Genomic DNA, 19877 nt, shown 5'->3' on the forward strand with positions numbered 1-19877 from the left:
GTTAGTCTTAGGGATTCCTCTTTGCATTAGTTGTGATGGGGTAGACCGAGGATTATGACTTAGCAGGCTCCGATCGCGTTCAACACAGACAGTTTTTTCTCTTGCATTAAGGACGTTCGCTAAAAAGGCAAAGGAAATAAGAGGCTGACTTTTTAATCGTAATTGCAGCTTTGGGACGAGTTTATCTGAATATTCAACTTGACGAGGTTTATCCGGACTGCTGTGACACTTGCAGCCAGCAGTTAATGAGAGAAGTGTTAGTATGTTAATGATCCCTTTGGCGTATTTTAGTGCAAAAATCTCGTGTTTTCAGTTTAATTAATAATAATATTTATTTGTAAAGCGCTAAATCTATGTGGGCATTTTAAACGAAATAAAGAAAACAAAGAATTACATATAAAGAATATCTAGATTACATTAACCATTGTAAAATAAACGGAACAAGTGCCTGTTTAAAAATAAGTCCTCGTATCCCTTGATGATGATGCATGGATGATTGTTTTTAAGGTGATTGTCAATAAACATGCCAAGATATTTAATAGTACTTTTGTGCTCGATATCACAGGCTGTGATGGTGATATTACCATTTTTCCTAGGTGATTTAATAATAATGTAGTTAGTTTTCTTAAAGTTAATGGATAATTTATTTGCATTGCAATATTTGATTACATTTAATAGTTCAGTGTTAATGGTTAGCTCTAAATCTTTAGGATTTTTAGATGAATAGCAAATGTTTGTATCGTCTGCAAATATCCTGAATTTCAGTTTTTTTTAGGAGTGTGGGAGGTCATTGATGTATAGAAGAAAAAGCAAAGGTCCAAGTGTTGACCCTTGTGGGACTCCGCAGGTAATTGGTTGAAGGTCCGATTCAGTGTTTCCTAATTTGACAAACTGTTTTCTTTCATTTAGGTAGCTTGAAAACCATTTTTGTGGGGTATCCCTAATTCCATATTTGTACATTTTATCAAGTAAAATGTTATGGTTTAGGGTATCAAATGCCTTCGAGAAATCAAGGAAAATACCACAGGTCAGCATGTTTTGATCTAGTGCTGTTTTAAGGTTTTCGATAGTTTCTAAGATTGCATGCTCTGTAAAGTGGCCTTTCCTGAATCCAAACTGATATTGAAATAAGATATTATGCTTTTCAAGATAGAAGATTAATTGATCATATACAAGTTTTTCAAGGATTTTTTTAAAGGAGAAAAGAATAGCTATTTGCCTGTAGTTTCCTGGTTGAGAGGGGTTACTTTTAAATATTGGGGTTACTCGTGAGATCTTGAAGGTATTACAAAATAAAAGAAAGCATCAATAGAAAAAGGAGGTCCAAGAACGAAACAAGCAATAAAGCAGCAGCTAACAAAACTGAAAACATTCGAAGTTTTCGGGTACAGAGAATACTTGAGTGCTTTGAGAAACAGGCCCCTGGTTAAGCAGTTATAATCACACAAAAAAACAGACTTGAAAAATAAACTGATTGATTTTGTTTTGTACATGGAGCATGCTATGTTCATGTTGACGCCGCCTCGGTTGGTGTTGTCGCCGCGGGTGCCCCCGTTGGTGGTGTTGTCGCCGCGGGTGCCCCCGTGGGTGGTGTTGTCGCCGCGGGTGCTGCCGTGGGTGGTGTTGTCGCCGCGGGTGCAACCGTGGGTGGTGTTGTTGCCGCGGGTGTTTTTCTTTGGGCTGAAATTGACAAACTAGTTTTTGTTATCAAATGAGGCGAACTTTTCTTGTTTTTACCAATTGGGATTATTTAATACAATCAGATTACTTTTAAGTATTTAAAAAGAGAATTTGCTCAGTATCATAAACACAACGCGACGGTCCGCCTCGACCTGATCATAATAAAGTTCGACTTGAAATTGAACTTGAAAAGTTGATAAATTTCAGCATCTCTGAATCGTCTTTTGCCCTGGGACTACTTTATTTATGCAATTACCAATACAGCATACACAAATCAATATGGTCAAGATATAAATTTACTAGGGGAGGGCTCTAGTAGTTTAAATATTGTTCTGTAAATTTTGTGGAAAAAGATATCTGTATCACAGACCTCTCATGAATCTATCAAACAAGCGGAAGGCAAGTTGGCCATCCTCGTCAGGTTTGGCCTCCTGCTGGTCCCCGATAAACTTCAGACCCCTTCCTCTTGTGCCGTAGCAGGATGTGGTCGTCCCTTTGCCGTGGTCGTCCCTTTGCCGTGTCTGAGAGAAGGGATGAAGCATGTCGGAAATTTATGGCAAGAGCTAAAACTGTTGAACCCTTAAAATCTGTGGTTAATAACATGACAACTGTCCAACATGGATATAATTTGAGATCAGGAAATGAGAAAATAATAGGACCGCAAGCTAATACTTGTAGGTTTAGAGATTTCGTGACTGTGCGCTATTGTTAGTTTCTGTGTGACGACCTCTCACTTGTAATTCAGCCATGATAGCTGCAATGGTGTAGAAATAAACATATATTATTATTATTATTATTATTATTATTACAAAGACAAACATTTCTTAACTGCAAAATCAAAAACTTTAGCGAACAACTCAAGCTAGTAATAATAATTAAAATGGTAATCTGATGACATCAGTTTCGGCAGTGCACCCTCTAATAAATATACTTCTTTTAATGTCAAAGACATTCCACTCTCTTACTCTCTTTTTTCATTGCTCCATATTCTGTTTGTGTGTGTGTCTGTTTTTTTTTGTTTTTTTGCGGCCAGGAGCTCTTTAGACACAACAGGAAATGTTACTTATTAGTAAAAATTATTTAAAGAAATTAGCTTGAAACGAGCAGACTTTTTGGCCCTTTTACCAAATTATTTGGAAAGGAAATAAGAGTATACTGTAAACAAAATTTGAGTGAGTTTGAAATGAGTGAGTTTTGGCACCTTTATGGTTAAAACTATTGGTAACCACGTCCAATTTGGTATCTTTCATTAAGGGTGGTAAAGGGGGGTATGGATGACATTTTCACGGACAGAAAAATGGCTTTCCACGTTTTACTGGCTGAAACAAACAGCGCCTAGAAAATAAGTATAAGCTAGATCTGGGTTCACGTGGACTCAAAACTGCTAAATCATGTTAGATCACGTTCCACGGAGATGGAAAATGGACGATTTCACGATTCTCGGCAGTGTAAAACGGCCATATCTCGTTTCACGAAGACACACTTTACCACCCTGTTCATTGGTTATTCTAATGAACATATAACGGGAGTTGTCCGGGAAATCTCCTAAAGATTGTTTTCTAAAGCTTGTTTTGTATGATTACGCAATACAGTATAATAATTAATCTTACCCTATCGAAAAGATGTCCTCTTTGGTGGGTGATATTCCCATCCCCCCTCATTTCCTTCTTTTTGGGGGGAGGGAAAGTGGCCTTGCACGTTGTACAAACTCTTCGTGCAAGGGCATTGCTGCCATTGCAGCTATGGCATCTCTAAAATACCATAGAGAAGAAGCATACAATTAACTGAAAGTGAAGCATACAATTAACATGCTGAAAGTGAAGCATACAATTAACATGCTGAAAGTGAAGCATACAATTAACATGCTGAAAGTGAAGCATACAATTAACATGCTGAAAGTGAAGCATACAATTAACATGCTGAAAGTGAAGCATACAATTAACATGCTGAAAGTGAAGCATACAATTAACATGCTGAAAGTGAAGCATACAATTAACATGCTGAAAGTGAAGCATACAATTAACATGATGAAAGTGAAGCATACAATTAACATGCTGAAAGTGAAGCATACAATTAACATGCTGAAAGTGAAGCATACAATTAACATGCTGAAAGTGAAGCATACAATTAACATGATGAAAGTGAAGCATACAATTAACATGCTGAAAGTGAAGCATACAATTAACATGTTGAAAGTGAAGCATACAATTAACATGCTGAAAGTGAAGCATACAATTAACATGCTGAAAGTGAAGCATACAATTAACATGCTGAAAGTGAAGCATACAATTAACATGCTGAAAGTGAAGCATACAATTAACATGCTGAAAGTGAAGCATACAATTAACATGCTGAAAGTGAAGCATACAATTAACATGCTGAAAGTGAAGCATACAATTAACATGATGAAAGTGAAGCATACAATTAACATGCTGAAAGTGAAGCATACAATTAACATGTTGAAAGTGAAGCATACAATTAACATGCTGAAAGTGAAGCATACAATTAACATGCTGAAAGTGAAGCATACAATTAACATGCTGAAAGTGAAGCATACAATTAACATGCTGAAAGTGAAGCATACAATTAACATGATGAAAGTGAAGCATACAATTAACATGCTGAAAGTGAAGCATACAATTAACATGCTGAAAGTGAAGCATACAATTAACATGCTGAAAGTGAAGCATACAATTAACATGCTGAAAGTGAAGCATACAATTAACATGCTGAAAGTGAAGCATACAATTAACATGCTGAAAGTGAAGCATACAATTAACATGCTGAAAGTGAAGCATACAATTAACATGCTGAAAGTGAAGCATACAATAAACATGCTGAAAGTGAAGCATACAATTAACATGCTGAAAGTGAAGCATACAATTAACATGCTGAAAGTGAAGCATACAATTAACATGCTGAAAGTGAAGCATACAATTAACATGCTGAAAGTGAAGCATACAATTAACATGATGAAAGTGAAGCATACAATTAACATGCTGAAAGTGAAGCATACAATTAACATGCTGAAAGTGAAGCATACAATTAACATGCTGAAAGTGAAGCATACAATTAACATGCTGAAAGTGAAGCATACAATTAACATGCTGAAAGTGAAGCATACAATTAACATGCTGAAAGTGAAGCATACAATTAACATGCTGAAAGTGAAGCATACAATTAACATGCTGAAAGTGAAGCATACAATTAACATGCTGAAAGTGAAGCATACAATTAACATGCTGAAAGTGAAGCATACAATTAACATGCTGAAAGTGAAGCATACAATTAACATGCTGAAAGGGCTTGGAATTATTTCACGTTTGTCGAGAAAACACCAGATTCTACATATTCACAAATGGCAAAATTTTGGAAGACTAGCTGGAAAACCAACAAAGAAAGTGGACTTTTTAACTTTAAATCCTCCACTATCTTTTAAGAAATGTATAAGAGAGAAAGCCAAAACGATGCCTATCTGATACCATTATGCACTAGTCAATTGAAACCCCTACCCCCATGGTCCTGGAGAAGGGTGGAGGATTAGACTTGAACAAAACTGAGAAACGCTATGCCCCCACTCCATCTGGACAACACTGCAGTCAAATGCCCCTACACCTTGTGATACAAACTATGCAACTACCTGACATTTAAGACAACAAGTCTTTTGAAATAAGACTTTGTCTTTCAATGCCAGTACACTTCAGTGAGTACATTTTTTATTTTGAATAACTAGGGAGCCTGTAGATGCTAGTCACTTGTCCCCAAACCTCCAGGGTGGGGACGAGTCTTAGAGTAAAAAAACTGTCAATTCCCCCACCTCCTAGGGACAGATTCTCGTTCAAAATTGCTCTAAACCCCCATGTTAAAAACCCCAAACTTCCCCGGGACCATGGGGGTGGGGGTTGCAAATGATTAGTGCAGTCAAGGTCACTAGTGTGAACCACCCTTCAGTAAACTTGAGAATTTTGGTGGCAAAAGGTTTGAAATTTGGATTGGAGTCTTGTTAACTTTGTGGTGCTCCTTTCCAGATCCAGTGAAAGATGCCCCTAATTGTATTTTTCAGCATGAGACAAAGACATCTTAATGCATCCGCCTATACAAATTTTAAATTATACCTTTTTGGGAGCTCCTCTCTTTCCAGGATCTGTAAATTAAAAGTAAATATGATTTAGGACATTTTGCTACAGGGGCATCTGACAATACTGATCTCGGCTGTTACTCTTGGTCAGTATACTTTCTGACCTTTCCCATGCAACTAGTAAAAATAGCTCCCTGATTTTTTCAACTAACAAAAAAAGTAAAATAAAAAAAACACTCACCAAGCTTAGCTTGTCAAGCAAAGTGATATTGCATTGTAAATAATGGACTTGTTGTTGTCCTAACGGCCTCTAATGATAGGAAAATTGGTGTTATCGGCCAAAAATGTCTTGGGGGGTGCGAAATCCAAAAAAATGGACCATATTTTTACGGGGGGGGGGGGGGGGGGGGGGGGGAGGGAGGGAGGGAGTTCTCTGATAAAAATCTGACCACCCCTGAAAGAACAAAAAGGGACATTTTTTGCTTTTACAGTATCTCCTAGGGAAGTTTATTGTCTGATTTGGCTACAAAAAAGTCTGACTTATGGATTGGTGACATACCAGAGTGATCTAGCTAATTATGCTTTATGATTTTGTCTACAAATAGCACGTCTATTGAGAACCGAAAGTGGGGGGGGGGCGTTCGCACCCCCTGCACCACCCCTGGGTACAGGCATGAACCAGCAACACAATTATCCAACAGTAAAAAAATGGCAGCATGAGCCTGAGGTCTATCTGGATTAAATAAGCTCTAGCCGAAATGCATAATAGGGGCATATAATGCCGTCAAAGAATATCATTTTATCAGAATGCATTAGAATCACTGTGTGTGGACTTTGAGCTGTCATGACTATGGAATGCAAAACACAATAATCAAGAAATTTATGCCACAGTGTGGGGTGGAGAGCGTACTGCATGACTCCAACCTCAGTGGGTTGCAAGGAGAACCTGCCTGTGTAGTCTGGCCCTAATCACACGAGATTGAACTCCAATCAATGGAAACTTTACTGTTAAGGTAAGGTTTGATTGCCAAATGTAAATGATCAATTGATTGAAGTCCCTAGCAGGGGGTACTTTCTGCAGGTTTCCAAACTCCATGCCCTGAACAGGGCACATAATTGTTGGACAATTTAGGGGTTTTGTCTTGAACAGAGAATGCTTTTCCCAGATTTGTTCCCTATAACAGTGTCTCTGTTTAAAAACCTCAGTGGTAAACCAATAGCCAAGCATGGGGTTGAGTACCAATTCAAATGTGGTTGATTGGTAGCCTACTCAGTATGATTTAGTTGACATTTTTTGTGAGCTTGATTGTTTTTAAAAGGGATGTTTGATTGACTTCAGGCAAACATTAGTTATGATAAGGCTTCAGTTAATGTGTTTATGCTATGGGGTGGTGCAATAACATATTGTAAATATAGGTACAGTAAACACCCGCATATAAGAACACACAATTTCAAAGATCAGACTGATTATGTTCTTATTTATCAGATGCTTAGTGAAAAATCACCCTCAGGATGTTCTTAAATGTTCTTTTTTTTTAATTCAGTGTTGTACACTGTTGGTAGAAAAATTTAATCATGTTTTTGGACAATAACATAAATTGATGGAACAATGATTAAAAAAAACTAATGTTCAAATAGGTCTACTGTAATCAGTAATGTAACAAAACAGTAACAAGAAGGGTGCATGTTATAGTTCTTATGGTAATTCGTGTGATTTTGACACCCTTCCCATTTTATAAGAACATTTTTTCCTTTTCCAGGCTGACATTGTTCTTATAAAAGTGGTGTTTTTTTTGCCAAATTTCAGCCAGATGTTCTTAATTCGTGTGTTCTTATATGCAGGTGTTTGCTGTACAGTATCAGGCGCATACACAGGGGTTGCACAGGGTGCACTCACCCCCCTTGATACCTATGACTGCGCACCCACACTAGCCTGAGAATCAGTTATAATTCGCAAATCTATATAAAATAAAAAAAATATCAGGATCTCGTCGCCCAAATGGATTTTCGATCAAAAAGTAAAGTAAGCTTAGGTACTAAGTATTCTTGCAATGCACTATTATAAAGTCTTCACAAAAATATCTCAATCTAAAGACAGCTAGAAAACAACGAAAAGAAAAGCTCCAACTTTTCACAATGCCTCTCTCTATTGCTCTGACAGTGGAAGTTTTTGCAAATATATGATTGGACCGGTACACGTGCTAGGCGTAAAACTCGTTTGACCTCGAATCATGCCCAATCAATGCGTCAAATAGCATTGCATTTCAGATAAATCTATTCGGAGAGTAGTATATATTTAAGTAAAGTGCTAAGAAAACAAATTGAGTTTATAGCTCTCATGAAAACAACACAGAAATGATCCGAGTTTTCGTAATTCCTCAAACCAACATAAACCACTGACACTGTTTTGTGTTTGGCATAAGAGAAGTTTATTATAAAATCACTACAAACTGATAAATGAAAAACTAAAATAATAATAATAAACCTCTCTGCCACCCTTCACACAAAGCCCAGGGTGGGAGGGCGGGAAAAATATGAGCTTGATATATAAACGTTGAAAAGAACAAAGAATTATAGAGTGAAGCTGTGAACGTGTGCTAGCAATCAAGACTAGAGATAACTGAAATACAATATGCTGGCTTGAGCAATTAATCCCTTTAAGCTAGGTGCCCAAAGGGGGGTAAATTCCTCAACCCAACATAAACCACTGACACTGTTTTGTGTTTGGCATAAGAGAAGTTTATTATAAAATCACTACAAACTGATAAATGAAAAACTAAAATAATAATAATAAACCTCTCTGCCACCAAACCACCGGCCAAACAACAAAACAGTGCAGAAGGCCTAACTACTGGCCTGAATGGAAGCACGTAGCTGGGAAGCAAGCGCCAATTTTGATTGATTACTAAATTCTAAATACAATTTGTAAGAGTCACTAGCCCAATCACCATACAACTGTATCAATTCCCCTGGTACTCCGTGGTAAGAACAAAGAATTATAGAGTGAAGCTGTGAACGTGTGCTAGCAATCAAGACTAGAGATAACTGAAATACAATATGCTGGCTTGAGCAATTAATCCCTTTAAGCTAGGTGCCCAAAGGGGGGTAACTTACCCGCCATGTTGTTTTGGCTTGTCAAGACATGCTGCGCAGAAAAGGAAGAAGTTTAGTACCATCTGCGCACATGACCGGCTTGATGTTATGAGTCAATTCAAGCGCATTTGATATTTGATCATAATCGTCAATTCATTTAAGCGATCATGTTGCCTCGTGCTAGCAAGGCATTCGTGTTCAGGCGTTAACAATAACTACGGCAGCGACAGCGAAAAGGTAACTCAGTTTTAAGTCAAATGCAGTTCTCGCTTCATTCCTTTCATTCATTTATTATTGACATAAGTTATTGTTTAGTTGTCATGCTTCAATAACTTACGGGGTTTTGCCAGTTGGAGAACCAGTCCGACTCGCTCGTTCTCCTTAGTTGCGTTAGCTCAAACTTTTCGAATACTTATCGATATATTCAATTTTAATTTGAAATCAGCTCAGCTGCTCCATACAAAAGTTAACCAAGCTTCTGGGATTATATGTATGTTTTGATGAAGTTGTCATGATATTTTACACCAGACCGCTTAACACGCACCAGACTGAAGTTAGTTCCTTATTCGCAGTTCCTTTTTCGTCTGTTTCCTTATTCGCTCAGTTCCTTATTCAAATCCGGGGGGTACTTACATAATACCTTTTAATTCGAGTTGAAACAGTATTTAGGCATAACAGTTTATTCAGAACAAGTCCAACAGCATTTTCTTCGGGTAAATTTGGATGCTTTAACGTGCTCGCTGCTAAGCGGAGCTGTGAACATGAGACTGTCTGCTACAAAAGGTCAAATTACGCAATGCGTGCAATCGCTTTCACAAATGAATCTAGCAAAAGAGAGGAAATCTACCTCTCATCTAATAAATGTATTTATATCTTGGGCTTTCTTTCCAAACGCATTAATATATTTAGAGGAGAAATATTCACGCTTTACTCGACTATGTACGCGTGTAGAAGGAATTTGACCTTGCTAACAAAACCACAATTTGACAGATAGTGCTTGTTGTCAATTAACACCTTGGCTACTAGATAAGGCTCTGACAAAACAAATAGATTAGTGCAGTGACAGGAATAGGGAACTGTTCCTTATTCAAGTTAGTTTTCGCGAATAAGGAAATGGAATCTCCCAACGTCAGATTTCGTTTTACGACTTATCCGAATAAGGAATAGACTATGAAGAGGACAGCAAAGCACGTTAAAGCAACCAAAATTACCCGACGAAAATGCTGTTGGACTCGTTCTGAATAAACTGTTATGCCTAAATACTGTTTCAACTCGAATTAAAAGGTATTATGTAAGTACCCCCCCGGATTTGAATAAGGAACTGAGCGAATAAGGAAACAGACGAAAAAGGAACTGCGAATAAGGAACTAACTTCACTCTGGTTTATCATGCTACCAGCTTCTTTGTCATTCATTCATTCCATAGTTCTTCGAGGCGCGTTGTCAGCATCTGCTCTGGTTTTAAACGCTCAACCCACCCAGAGATATTTTGTGGCATATAAATATGTCTTGTCTTGCATACTCTTGACATATAAGTATGACAAATACAGTATGGGTGGCATAAGGAATGTAATGTATGCAAAGATTTGGATGCAAAGAAAATGGCCTTTTGACACGTGGTATTATTTATGTGAAATATATAGAGAAAAGATATGTGACATATAGTGGAGAAAAGAAGCAATATTCAATCCAACTGTTATTCAACATTCAACCCCTTATTTGACTGTATTCAATCACAATTGTTCAACTTTCAACCACTTCATTCAGTAGGGTGTGCATTTGCTTCTTTGAAAACACACACGTCGATTGATAAACCGGGCATATTTAATAGCCCCTGTGCACACTGCTAAGAATAATTATGCCAGCCAGATAAATTAAAGAGAAGAGAAAGGACATTTGCTTTCAGGATGTATTTTAAAAAAATAAACTTTTTTTCTATTTTCAGCCTTACAACTATGAGCTCCGAGACCCCAGAGACGGAATGCAGTCCTTTTGACACAGAGATTTTTGATCTTGCCTGCCTTGGGCCTGCTGTGAGTGACTAGTAGAATTAATTTATTACTGTTTATATTGAATATACACTCCTTTTTTATAAGATCCTTTTTTTATGAGAACGTCCAGCCTGAGATTTCACCAAATTTTAAAAACATGCTAAGGACATGCCGAGGCACAGATAGCAGATTTTTTTTTATTTTTTAGTCCTGATTCCGTTCTAAAATGCAGAATCAAATTGTGCTCATAGTAGCAACCTTACTATTGCTATTGATCATTAGTGTAATTCTCTTCCTAATAATTCATTGGGTATTTATCCCTATATACTCTAAAATTTAAGAACATCTTTAAGAACATTTTCAGTCTCAAAATGTCCCAAAAATAAAAACGAAAAATTTTAAACTGAAAATTAGACATTCTTATAAAAGAAAGTGTGTATTAGCGGCTTGATCTATCTGATAGTGAGCACGCGTACCATACACACGAAAATGGGCTCCTGTAGTCTTTATTGGAATATTATATAATAACATTCAGACTTCTATTTATGTTGTTATCCTAATAATTAGAAACAAAATGTGATCGCAATACAAATGAATATTCCTACGAAGTAATACATCCATGTGTAAAAAAAATCATTGACTTAACTATCTTGTTGTTAGTGGTGTTATTTTCAATGTTAAAATTATAATATGCTTTTTGTTGTAATAAATTGATAACAACACTATATTTCATTGATCTTATGTTATTTCCACAGTTTGCCATTCTTATAGGTCTTTCGTTCTTTGTAAAGAGAAAAAACTCACAAGTTTGCCGTGGTAGATTTGGAGTACTTATGTAAGTGATTTTCATTCCACTATCAATAAACAGATAAATGTGTGTAAAGGTAAGTTGAAAAAACAGGTGTTTTTATGATATTTACACAAAGTTTGAAACACAGAAACATTCTAAAAATAACTTACTTTTGGCCTAAATCTTTAAAAGGGGAAATCCTTGCAGTGATGTGCTACAGACAAGCTTGTTAAAGGCAATAAAGGCAACTAATCATGTGAAAACTTCTTGGCAACAGATAACAACAACAACAACAACAACAACAACAACAACAACAACAAACTTATTCAATATATCAAAAAAGGTTTTGATGTCAGAAAGGGCTTATTTTTATTAAGAAAATATTGTTTTTTTTTTCGTCGCTCTCTGGCTTGACCTAAGTGGAACTCGCCTTCAGTGAATAGCTGTGTCTCTTTGTTTACCGCAGTGATTTTAAACAGATACTAATCAGAATAACTAATCAGATACTAAAGATAAACTAATAGCAAAAGGGAAGGGGGGGTATTGTAGTCTTCTTAGCTGTTCCACTTGGGGTCTTCACTGTCAACAACATTCATTATGTCGGCGCCAAAAAGAACAAAAGTAAACTTTTGCTATTTAACGTTTAGAAATGTATAATATAGCCATTACCTGTATTGCACAGAAATTATCAAGCGCCTACAAAATATTCTAATCGGACATTAGTCTAGGATCAACACAAATTTCAGAAGTTGCTGTAAATAATTTAAGAAACTAAATGTCTTTCCATTGATTCTAGCTGATTTTACTAGATAAATAGGAGTTTTTATTAATTTTTTTTATGAAGTTAACCCCCTTGGCTGAGTATCTGTTTAGTATCTGAATGATTAGTATCTAGGATCACCGCGGTCTTTGTTTTCTGTCTCCATTTTTGTCAACCATATTAAATGTCCTTCCTCCTACTAAATGCACCTCTGTCAACAACACTCTATTTTTTTTTCTCTTTACTCTTTAAGTCCAATGAATTTCCTACAAGATCACCACAAGAACAGACTTATGTTTGCAATGGTGTTTGGGGCAGTTTCTGGATCCTGCATAAAACTTGCTGGCAATGTCCAGTCATATGCAGCTGCTTTCAATTCACCCTGGAAAAAAGGTGAACAATTTAACACAAACATCTTTGCTCAAATTTGCAAAATTGCTACCCTGTGAAAGCTTTCTGTACAGTACAACTCACCTTTTTATATATTTTTTCTATCACAGCATTTAAAAATGTTGCTATGGTCCTACTTTATGTAGTCCTCAATTACCCATTCTTTGCTTGCTTGTCAACAAACCAGCAATTAGTAGGTGCTATACTCGGGATCGTCTACACTTTGCTGAGGTGAGTGAAGTAACTGAATAAAAACAGACGGAGGTGATTGTCTGCAAAACAATTTAACCCCTAAGGCAAAGCAAATTGGGTGTGGTCAAATGTCAGATCAGTTAAGCACCCCCTTAGGAATAGCAACTGGTCGATTTTTACCCCCCATCCCGACCGTGTTATTTAAATCAATAATTGAACTACATGTTAAATTATAAATAATATAATATAAATAATAAATACTTGTGAGAAGAAAGTTTATAGAAAACCCTCATCAATATAGGAGATAAGCTTTGTATCATAAGCTCACAGTCAGATTTAAATATTTCCGAATTTAGTAAGAGTCACATGATGAGAGTATGAGCATGCATAATATTCAGGCAGGCATGAGAGTGTGTAGGAGCCCTGATGAACTTATCATCTCTCCTGTGTGATAAACGTTACCCCATGAACTTATCATCTCTCCTGTGTGATAAATGTTACCTCATGAACTTATCATCTCTCCTGTGTGATAAATGTTACCTCATGAACTTATCATCTCTCCTGTGTGATAAATGTTACCTCATGAACTTACCATCTCTCCTGTGTGATAAATGTTACCCCATGAACTTATCATCTCTCCTGTGTGATAAATGTTACCCCATGAACTTATCATCTCTCCTGTGTGATAAATGTTACCTCATGAACTTATCATCTCTCCTGTGTGATAAATGTTACCTCATGAACTTATCATCTCTCCTGTGTGATAAATGTTACCTCATGAACTTATCATCTCTCCTGTGTGATAAATGTTACCTCATAAACTTATCATCTCTCCTGTGTGATAAATGCTACCTCATGAACTTATCATCTCTCCTGTGTGATAAATGTTACCTCATGAACTTATTATCTATCCTGTGTGATAGATGTTACCATAGTTAATCCCCTCTATTAACAGTGCGAAACATTGCCTCGAAATATTCGGGGGGGGGGAGGTACCATACAGAAATATTCAGGAAATGTTTTGGGACACAGCCATGCCCCTACTGGTCATTCCCTTATGATTCTTGAAAATATTGAAGGGGGGGCAAGTTCCCCCAGTTCCCCACCCCCTGCTACTGTGGTTAAGAATGTTGTTTCCGGCTTAAAACTAAATTGAATGTACTTGTGATTGTAGGTTGGTTGGACTGTTGGTCGCAGTTTCCTACTGTACCAACCCATACAACGAGTTTGAGGTCAGTGCCAGTCAAAGAATTCATTTCCATTGACTAGAGGTGCTTTCAATAAAGTATTGTTATTAAACACGCCCGCTATAAAAGGGATGCTCCGCCCTCTTTTTCGCAAGCTCTCGCGCAAGTCGTCGTCATTCACATCCAGTGCTGACCTCTGAAACTGCCAGAAGAAAATATAGCAAAAAGTACGGCCATACGGCAAACTACGGCAACTTTAAAAAACACGATAATTGTTAAAAAAACTATCAGGCATTTTCGGGAAAGTGTTTGGAGCCAATTCTCTACAAAAACAAGAACAAAAATGGTAATTGAGAAATTAAATACTCAAACACGCTTGTTTGAATTGAAAAACAGAGTGCGTGCGCTCATTTGAAATAAAGTCATTCAGGTGCGGGCGCAGACAAACATAACAGGTTTGCAAAATTCATCACTTCAAAACCTAATTCCCCCTTATTTTTCGTTTTGTTATAAGAAAAGGCCAATAAATAGATTGTGTTTACTTGAATGGTGTGTTTTCAGCCGATTTTGAACTCTATTGCTTTCTACATCTACGGACTTCTGCACTGAGTGAAATCAAATGACGAATGATAGCTTGCCTTGCTTGGCATGTTCTTTTTATAGTGCACGTTCGTGTTTAAACAAGGACCCGCGGTATGTCAAGTGCAGAGCTCCGTAAATATCCAAAAAGCAGAAGAAGGAAGGAATGTTCTGTATACACAAGACAATAACGGCGAGCAGCAACAACAAAAACTGTGTGCGCTCGTTTGAAATGACACTATTCTTTAGCCCGCATGTTCAAATAACAAAATCGCTTCATTCTCTATTTCTTATCTGTCCATTCACCAGAGAAAATTTAGTTGTCTTTGCACTTTTGATGTTAAAGACATTTTTCAAATGTGAACATATCTCTTTTGCTTCTTTTTCTTGAGCTCTGCACCCAACAGAGTCTAGCGAAAACGCTCCTTATACCGCAGGTCCTGGGACAGTTACCCGTCATCATTTGTCATATCATCTTGTTCCTCTGTTTTTGCCGATGTTTAACCAAGAAAATTCTAAAAAGAACGGAAATTACAAATCAGGTAAGACGTAGAACTTTGGTGAACTTCTCCTACCCTTGTACAATATGATTCAAATTAGGCTGCATCAAGAGAGCATAAGATAAGAGAGGGACTCTTTGGTATTACCCACGCGCCATGTCGATTCCCATACTGGCTATTTTTAGTAACCACCACCCCACCACTGCGCGTGAGGATTTGTTCCTCTTTTTTTCCTAGTCCCCCGCGGGTCGCGCAATGTTCTTTTGCCAACTCGACAGAAATGAAAAGAAATCATGAAAATTACCAAACTATGCTTAAGTAAGCAAGATTAGCAAATATACTCACAGAAAGCCAAATCCCTGAATAGCTCAACTGTTTTGCTTGTTTGAACGGCAAAAAAAGTGGTATTTGTCCCCACCCGAACCTCTCTCGCAGTAATATGAAGTAGGCCTTGACGTTTTTATATTCAGCATTGCAAGGGGTCCTCTAACCCTGATTTTGTACCCCTTTGATTGTTAATCCATTTTGTCACTTATAAGGCTTCGAGACATCCCTCAGTAGCTGAGGAACACGACAAAATCCATGTGAGATTGTTACTTCGCAACCAGCTAGAATCAAGGTAGTGAAACCCTTACCGCCATTTACCATGTTCATTCCTGCTTTATAATCTTTTTATTGCTTTTATCATAAAAACATTCTCAGCGTAATTATTGCGATTTATTCAAAGTTTAAACATTCGCTCGCGACTGCAGGAGAATATGGATAAATCATGCGGTAATTTAAAGAAGGCCAATCACGCCGCCATTTTATGCTCCCGCTCAATGCCGAGTCACAAATAATCCATTTCCATCGGCCAATTCAAGTGATGAGTAACTGAGAAACTTTCAATCAAATATAATTTAAAAAAGTATCATAGACTTCAATCATGGATGGTTATTTTGAATTTTATTTTGTATTTTTAATTATAAATAATAACAATGGAGAAGTTGATGACATTCTTCAAGGCCGTAGATCTTAAGCTGTGGCATCGCTGGAGTTCATTTATAACGATTAAAGAATGTGAATCAACCACTCCTGTTATTGTTTGTCATCAAAAATACAACGGTTAATCATCAATGAAACTTCAAAATAACAATCTACGAATAAAGTATAATACGTTATTGACGATTTTTGATTGAACATGTCTTGGTAACTTGCTTGAATCAGCCGATGAAAATGGATTCTTTGTTTGACTCGTCATTGAGCGGGAGTATTAAATGGCGGCTTGATTAGCCTTCTTTAAGTATGTGAATAATTAGTACCTGTTGGCACCTTTCTGTCTTGAAACTGCCATTCGCCATCAGCTGTTTGCCGTTTGTACTGACAGCGTTTTTTGAATGAAGTGTATACGATAGAAGCTTTCTTTCGATGAAGGCTTCGATTCTTTTAGATGATGATATTGTAACAATCTTTTCTCTCCTGACTATTTTATGTTCACTTTCTTTTTTGCCTTCCATAGCACGGTGAACACGGATCGGTGGTACATCAAGTTACTGAAAAAGATCTACACCACAAGAACCGGTATGCTGTGCTCTTCCTTGTGGAAGGAAGGAGATAGATAAGAAATACTCAAAAGTGTATTCACTTTCCATTATTGTTAATTTTATTATCGCATTGCATTTGACAAAATTCTTGATTGACTCATCTTTATTGCATTTGCATTTGAACGGCACATAAAGAGAGTGGCGCATGACATTCGTAACGCATTAAATTCACATACTTTGAAACCTACAGCTAAATTATTTCCAATTGATTTTGATTCGTTCAAGCCAGGTCCATATAGTCGTAACAGTCGTAAGAGTCGTCTGTTAAAAATTCCTCGCGACCCTTACGACTATATGGAATCTCTGACGACTGTGACACTACCCATCGCTTCAGTTTTATCTGTCATAAGGGTCGTCCCATCGAGTGTTTCCAAATAGTCCTAAGGGTCGGGAGGGATTTTTTGTAGACCACTGTTACGACTGCTATGACTATATGGAAACCAGGCTTTAGAGAGGTCAAGGTTTACTGCTTGAAATTAGCCCCCCTCCTTTTTCTACTATTGTTTCCTTCTTACCGATGCCCACTGTGCCTCTTTCACAGACTTCAAGTTTTCCACGCAGATCGTGAGCACGTTTGCAGTGATCGCTGTGTCTATCTATGCTGTAAGTCAAAAATAAGTGACGTGTAGTCTATGTGTTTACTTACAACCAGGGCCGTAGCAGGGGGTGGGGCATTAGGGGTACGTCCCCCCTAATATTCTCACAAATTTTATGTAAATGACAAGTAGGAGCGTGGCTGTGCCCCTCCAATATTTTCTTATAAATGTTTATGTAGTGTGCCCTCCCCCCTCCCCATATTTTGAGGCCTGCTACAGGATTGACAACCAAGCATAAAAGAGAGCAGCCTAAAAAAAGAACATACGCTGGGAATTTGGTGTCTTCTCAAAATCTAGTCTGTGTAGCAAGCGCTAAGGACTCGGGAAAATGAGGGTTAGACCAGTCGCGTCTGGAGAGAATGATGGATCGATTGCCTCGTTTTATTCTCGCTTCTTTCTCAACCCTTCGTGTTTGCTACGCAGGCTACTCAAAATCGAGTTTGCAAAATGAAGTTTACAAATTGCAGGAAAAAAATCAGGCTGGTTCCCATATGATCGAACGCAAAAATCTTTTAGACGAAGCTAATACAAGCTTAACTTTATATATATATATTTTTTTTTGTGTGTGTTTGTGTGTGTGTTTTCAGATGACCGTTGCTGAGTTGGCGTTAGCTGAAATCATCCGCAAAGAAATCCTCCCGAAATTTGGCCCTTCCTATCAACATTTCTGGCATGTTGTTATAGGTGACTGGCTAAACGTAGTGGATATATGTATACTTTCTGGGTGACATGTATTTTCCTCCAGATGCTAAAACTAAAACAACGAGAAATAAAAGTGTGTAACAAAACAACGTAAAAACTCAATATAAACAAAAAAAAACTTAAAAGGAACAAATTTTATGCAAAATTTATCCAGTTGGCTAGCTACTGTATCATCAATTTTAAAGTTTAAGTATACAGTCAAGTACAGTCTGAACCAGGGCCTTAGCAGGGGTCGGGACACAGGAGGCACATGCGCCCCCCCCCCCCCCCCTTTATTTACAAATTATAAGAAAATGACCAGTAGGGGCGTGGCTCTTTTCCCCTGCCCCCCCCTCCCCCACAATATTTTGATGCCGAGGCCTCGTTTATTTTTAATTTTTTTTTACGAAAATGTCTGTTGGCAGTTGACTATACTCTCATTGCTACATCTTTGGTGGACCTTGACTTGCATTGACTTATGTAACTTTACTTATTATATTTTTGTTATTATCGTTTTTGTTGACATTATAATACCTCATTAGAATCTTCGCATAGAATGAGATGGGGTTATATGGAAGAAGAAGAAGACCTCATTTTTTGTTTGTGTTTTTGTTTAGATTCTTGGATAGCGGCTGCGGTCATTTGTATGACGCTCACGATTCTTCAAATGCTTCACTTCGCCAAGTGCCACAGGTAATACTGCTGGTCTGAAACATGCTTGTCGCATCCTCTTATGCATTCATTTAAATGTATAAACCTGATGGCGAGGGTAATGGTGATGAAGATAATGTTTATGATGAAGATTATGGCGACAACGATGATAATGGTGATGATGATGACGATGTTATGATGATGATGACGATGATGTGATGATGGTGGTTATGATGATGGCGATGATGTTATGATATAATGAAGCTGCTACTGAATGATGATGATGACGATGAATATTATTCTTCTACTGCTGCTGATGATGATAACACCAGGAACCAGACTGAAGGCTAACTCCCCTGTTTCCCTCCCGAGGTTGTGAAATTGCTTTATCTTTTCCCAGGGACCATGTGCTTCTGTCCTTTAAAACAAGATCATACAGAAAGCCTTCTCATCTGGTGGTAAGAACCTCAGAAAAGGACAATTAACTCTTTGACCTCAGTGTGACCGGGTATTTTGGGTTATTTTAGATTTTGCAAAGATTTTGAGTAAGCGATTTTTGGATTGCGATTATAATTGTTTTACGTATTTTACGGGTTGTTTCTCAAACGTGATTCTAATTCGATCGGTACACGTTTAGGAATTTACTTACAACGTGCTCAAATTAATCATATCCTGTTTTTTTATCGTGATAAAAAGATGTTTGTTTGTCTTGTTAGTAAGAACAGAAAAGCAGAGGTGGATGTGACCCCATGAAAGAACAATGAAAGTACAAAAAGAACATTGTTTTAATGTACATGTTTACAAATAGCAATAGCTTGATAGTGATAATTGAATTAAGTTAGCGTCCCTTACCATTTCCCAGGAAGATTAGTTTCTTAATTTGACAGGACAATGGACGCTGAGTAATTTGAACGGTAGTAAATGTTAGCGTCCCTAGAAAAATGCGCGTCCCCAAGCGAGTATTAAAGCGGCTGTTTTTACAGTATCTGTTAGTTAGTACCGTTGAGCAAAGGAGACGCATTGCTTGCGAGGCGTGATGCGGGAGCGAGCAAAAGCATTTTCTATTGAAGAAACCTGCATATAGTGTCCCAGGCTGTAGTCATTAAAGATTCGTGCCTAATTTGAGG

The 19877-nt window shown here is 37.5% G+C and overlaps 3 protein-coding genes and 1 long non-coding RNA gene across 7 annotated transcripts in view; 3 read left to right on the top strand and 1 right to left on the bottom strand.

The window, feature by feature from the left end:
- Window positions 1–1490, top strand: LOC116615423. The gene is made up of 2 exons (XR_004294922.2): window positions 1–256; window positions 776–1490. It is a non-coding gene; the product is annotated as an uncharacterized LOC116615423 (long non-coding RNA).
- The window catches only part of LOC116612862, a 41453-nt gene that overhangs the window by 6749 nt on the left and 14827 nt on the right, over window positions 1–19877 (top strand). The window lies entirely within an intron of this gene.
- On the bottom strand, window positions 1459–9087 carry LOC116615417. 2 transcript variants are annotated; one of them, XR_007306518.1, is made up of 5 exons: window positions 8873–9087; window positions 6000–6068; window positions 5796–5824; window positions 2051–3431; window positions 1459–1680 (listed from the first exon to the last, which is right to left on the bottom strand). XR_007306518.1 is itself a non-coding variant. In XM_048721735.1 (5 exons), the coding sequence occupies exons 1-5, from the start codon at window positions 8877–8879 to the stop codon at window positions 1508–1510; spliced, it is 501 nt and encodes a 166-aa protein (XP_048577692.1). In that variant the 5' UTR covers window positions 8880–9087; the 3' UTR covers window positions 1459–1507. The 2 variants fall into 2 exon arrangements, 1 of the variants encoding a protein (XP_048577692.1); XM_048721735.1 differs by lacking the exon at window positions 6000–6068 and having other exon boundaries at window positions 2051–2201; window positions 3291–3431.
- LOC5515605 (stimulated by retinoic acid gene 6 protein-like) overlaps window positions 6641–19877 on the top strand; it is a 22115-nt gene continuing 8878 nt past the window's right edge. Inside the window, exons 1-13 of one of the 2 annotated variants that reach the window (XR_007306513.1) lie at window positions 6641–6771; window positions 10796–10883; window positions 11597–11676; window positions 12645–12784; window positions 12892–13012; window positions 14148–14205; window positions 15177–15281; window positions 15779–15858; window positions 16738–16799; window positions 17364–17425; window positions 18006–18102; window positions 18717–18792; window positions 19151–19208. Coding sequence is in view for 1 of the 2 variants with exons in the window: in XM_048721725.1 (XP_048577682.1) it covers window positions 6752–6771; window positions 10796–10883; window positions 11597–11676; window positions 12645–12784; window positions 12892–13012; window positions 14148–14205; window positions 15177–15281; window positions 15779–15858; window positions 16738–16799; window positions 17364–17425; window positions 18006–18102; window positions 18717–18792; window positions 19151–19208 (1047 nt within the window). In the remaining variant the exon portion in view is untranslated. The remainder of the gene's footprint in view (window positions 6772–10795; window positions 10884–11596; window positions 11677–12644; window positions 12785–12891; window positions 13013–14147; window positions 14206–15176; window positions 15282–15778; window positions 15859–16737; window positions 16800–17363; window positions 17426–18005; window positions 18103–18716; window positions 18793–19150; window positions 19209–19877) is intronic. The other variant, XM_048721725.1, reaches the window with a different exon arrangement.

This window comes from Nematostella vectensis, chromosome 14, assembly GCF_932526225.1.
Source record: "Nematostella vectensis chromosome 14, jaNemVect1.1, whole genome shotgun sequence".
NCBI classification, from domain to species: domain Eukaryota; kingdom Metazoa; phylum Cnidaria; class Anthozoa; order Actiniaria; family Edwardsiidae; genus Nematostella; species Nematostella vectensis.

Coding starts and splice junctions, on each gene's coding strand:
- LOC116615417 (XM_048721735.1), bottom strand. Junction 3,432..5,795: donor AGAGAGGAGCTCCCAAAAAG/GTATAATTTAAA, acceptor ATGGTATTTTAG/AGATGCCATAGCTGCAATGG. Junction 2,202..3,290: donor GAGGACATCTTTTCGATAGG/GTAAGATTAATT, acceptor CCCTTCTCTCAG/ACACGGCAAAGGGACGACCA.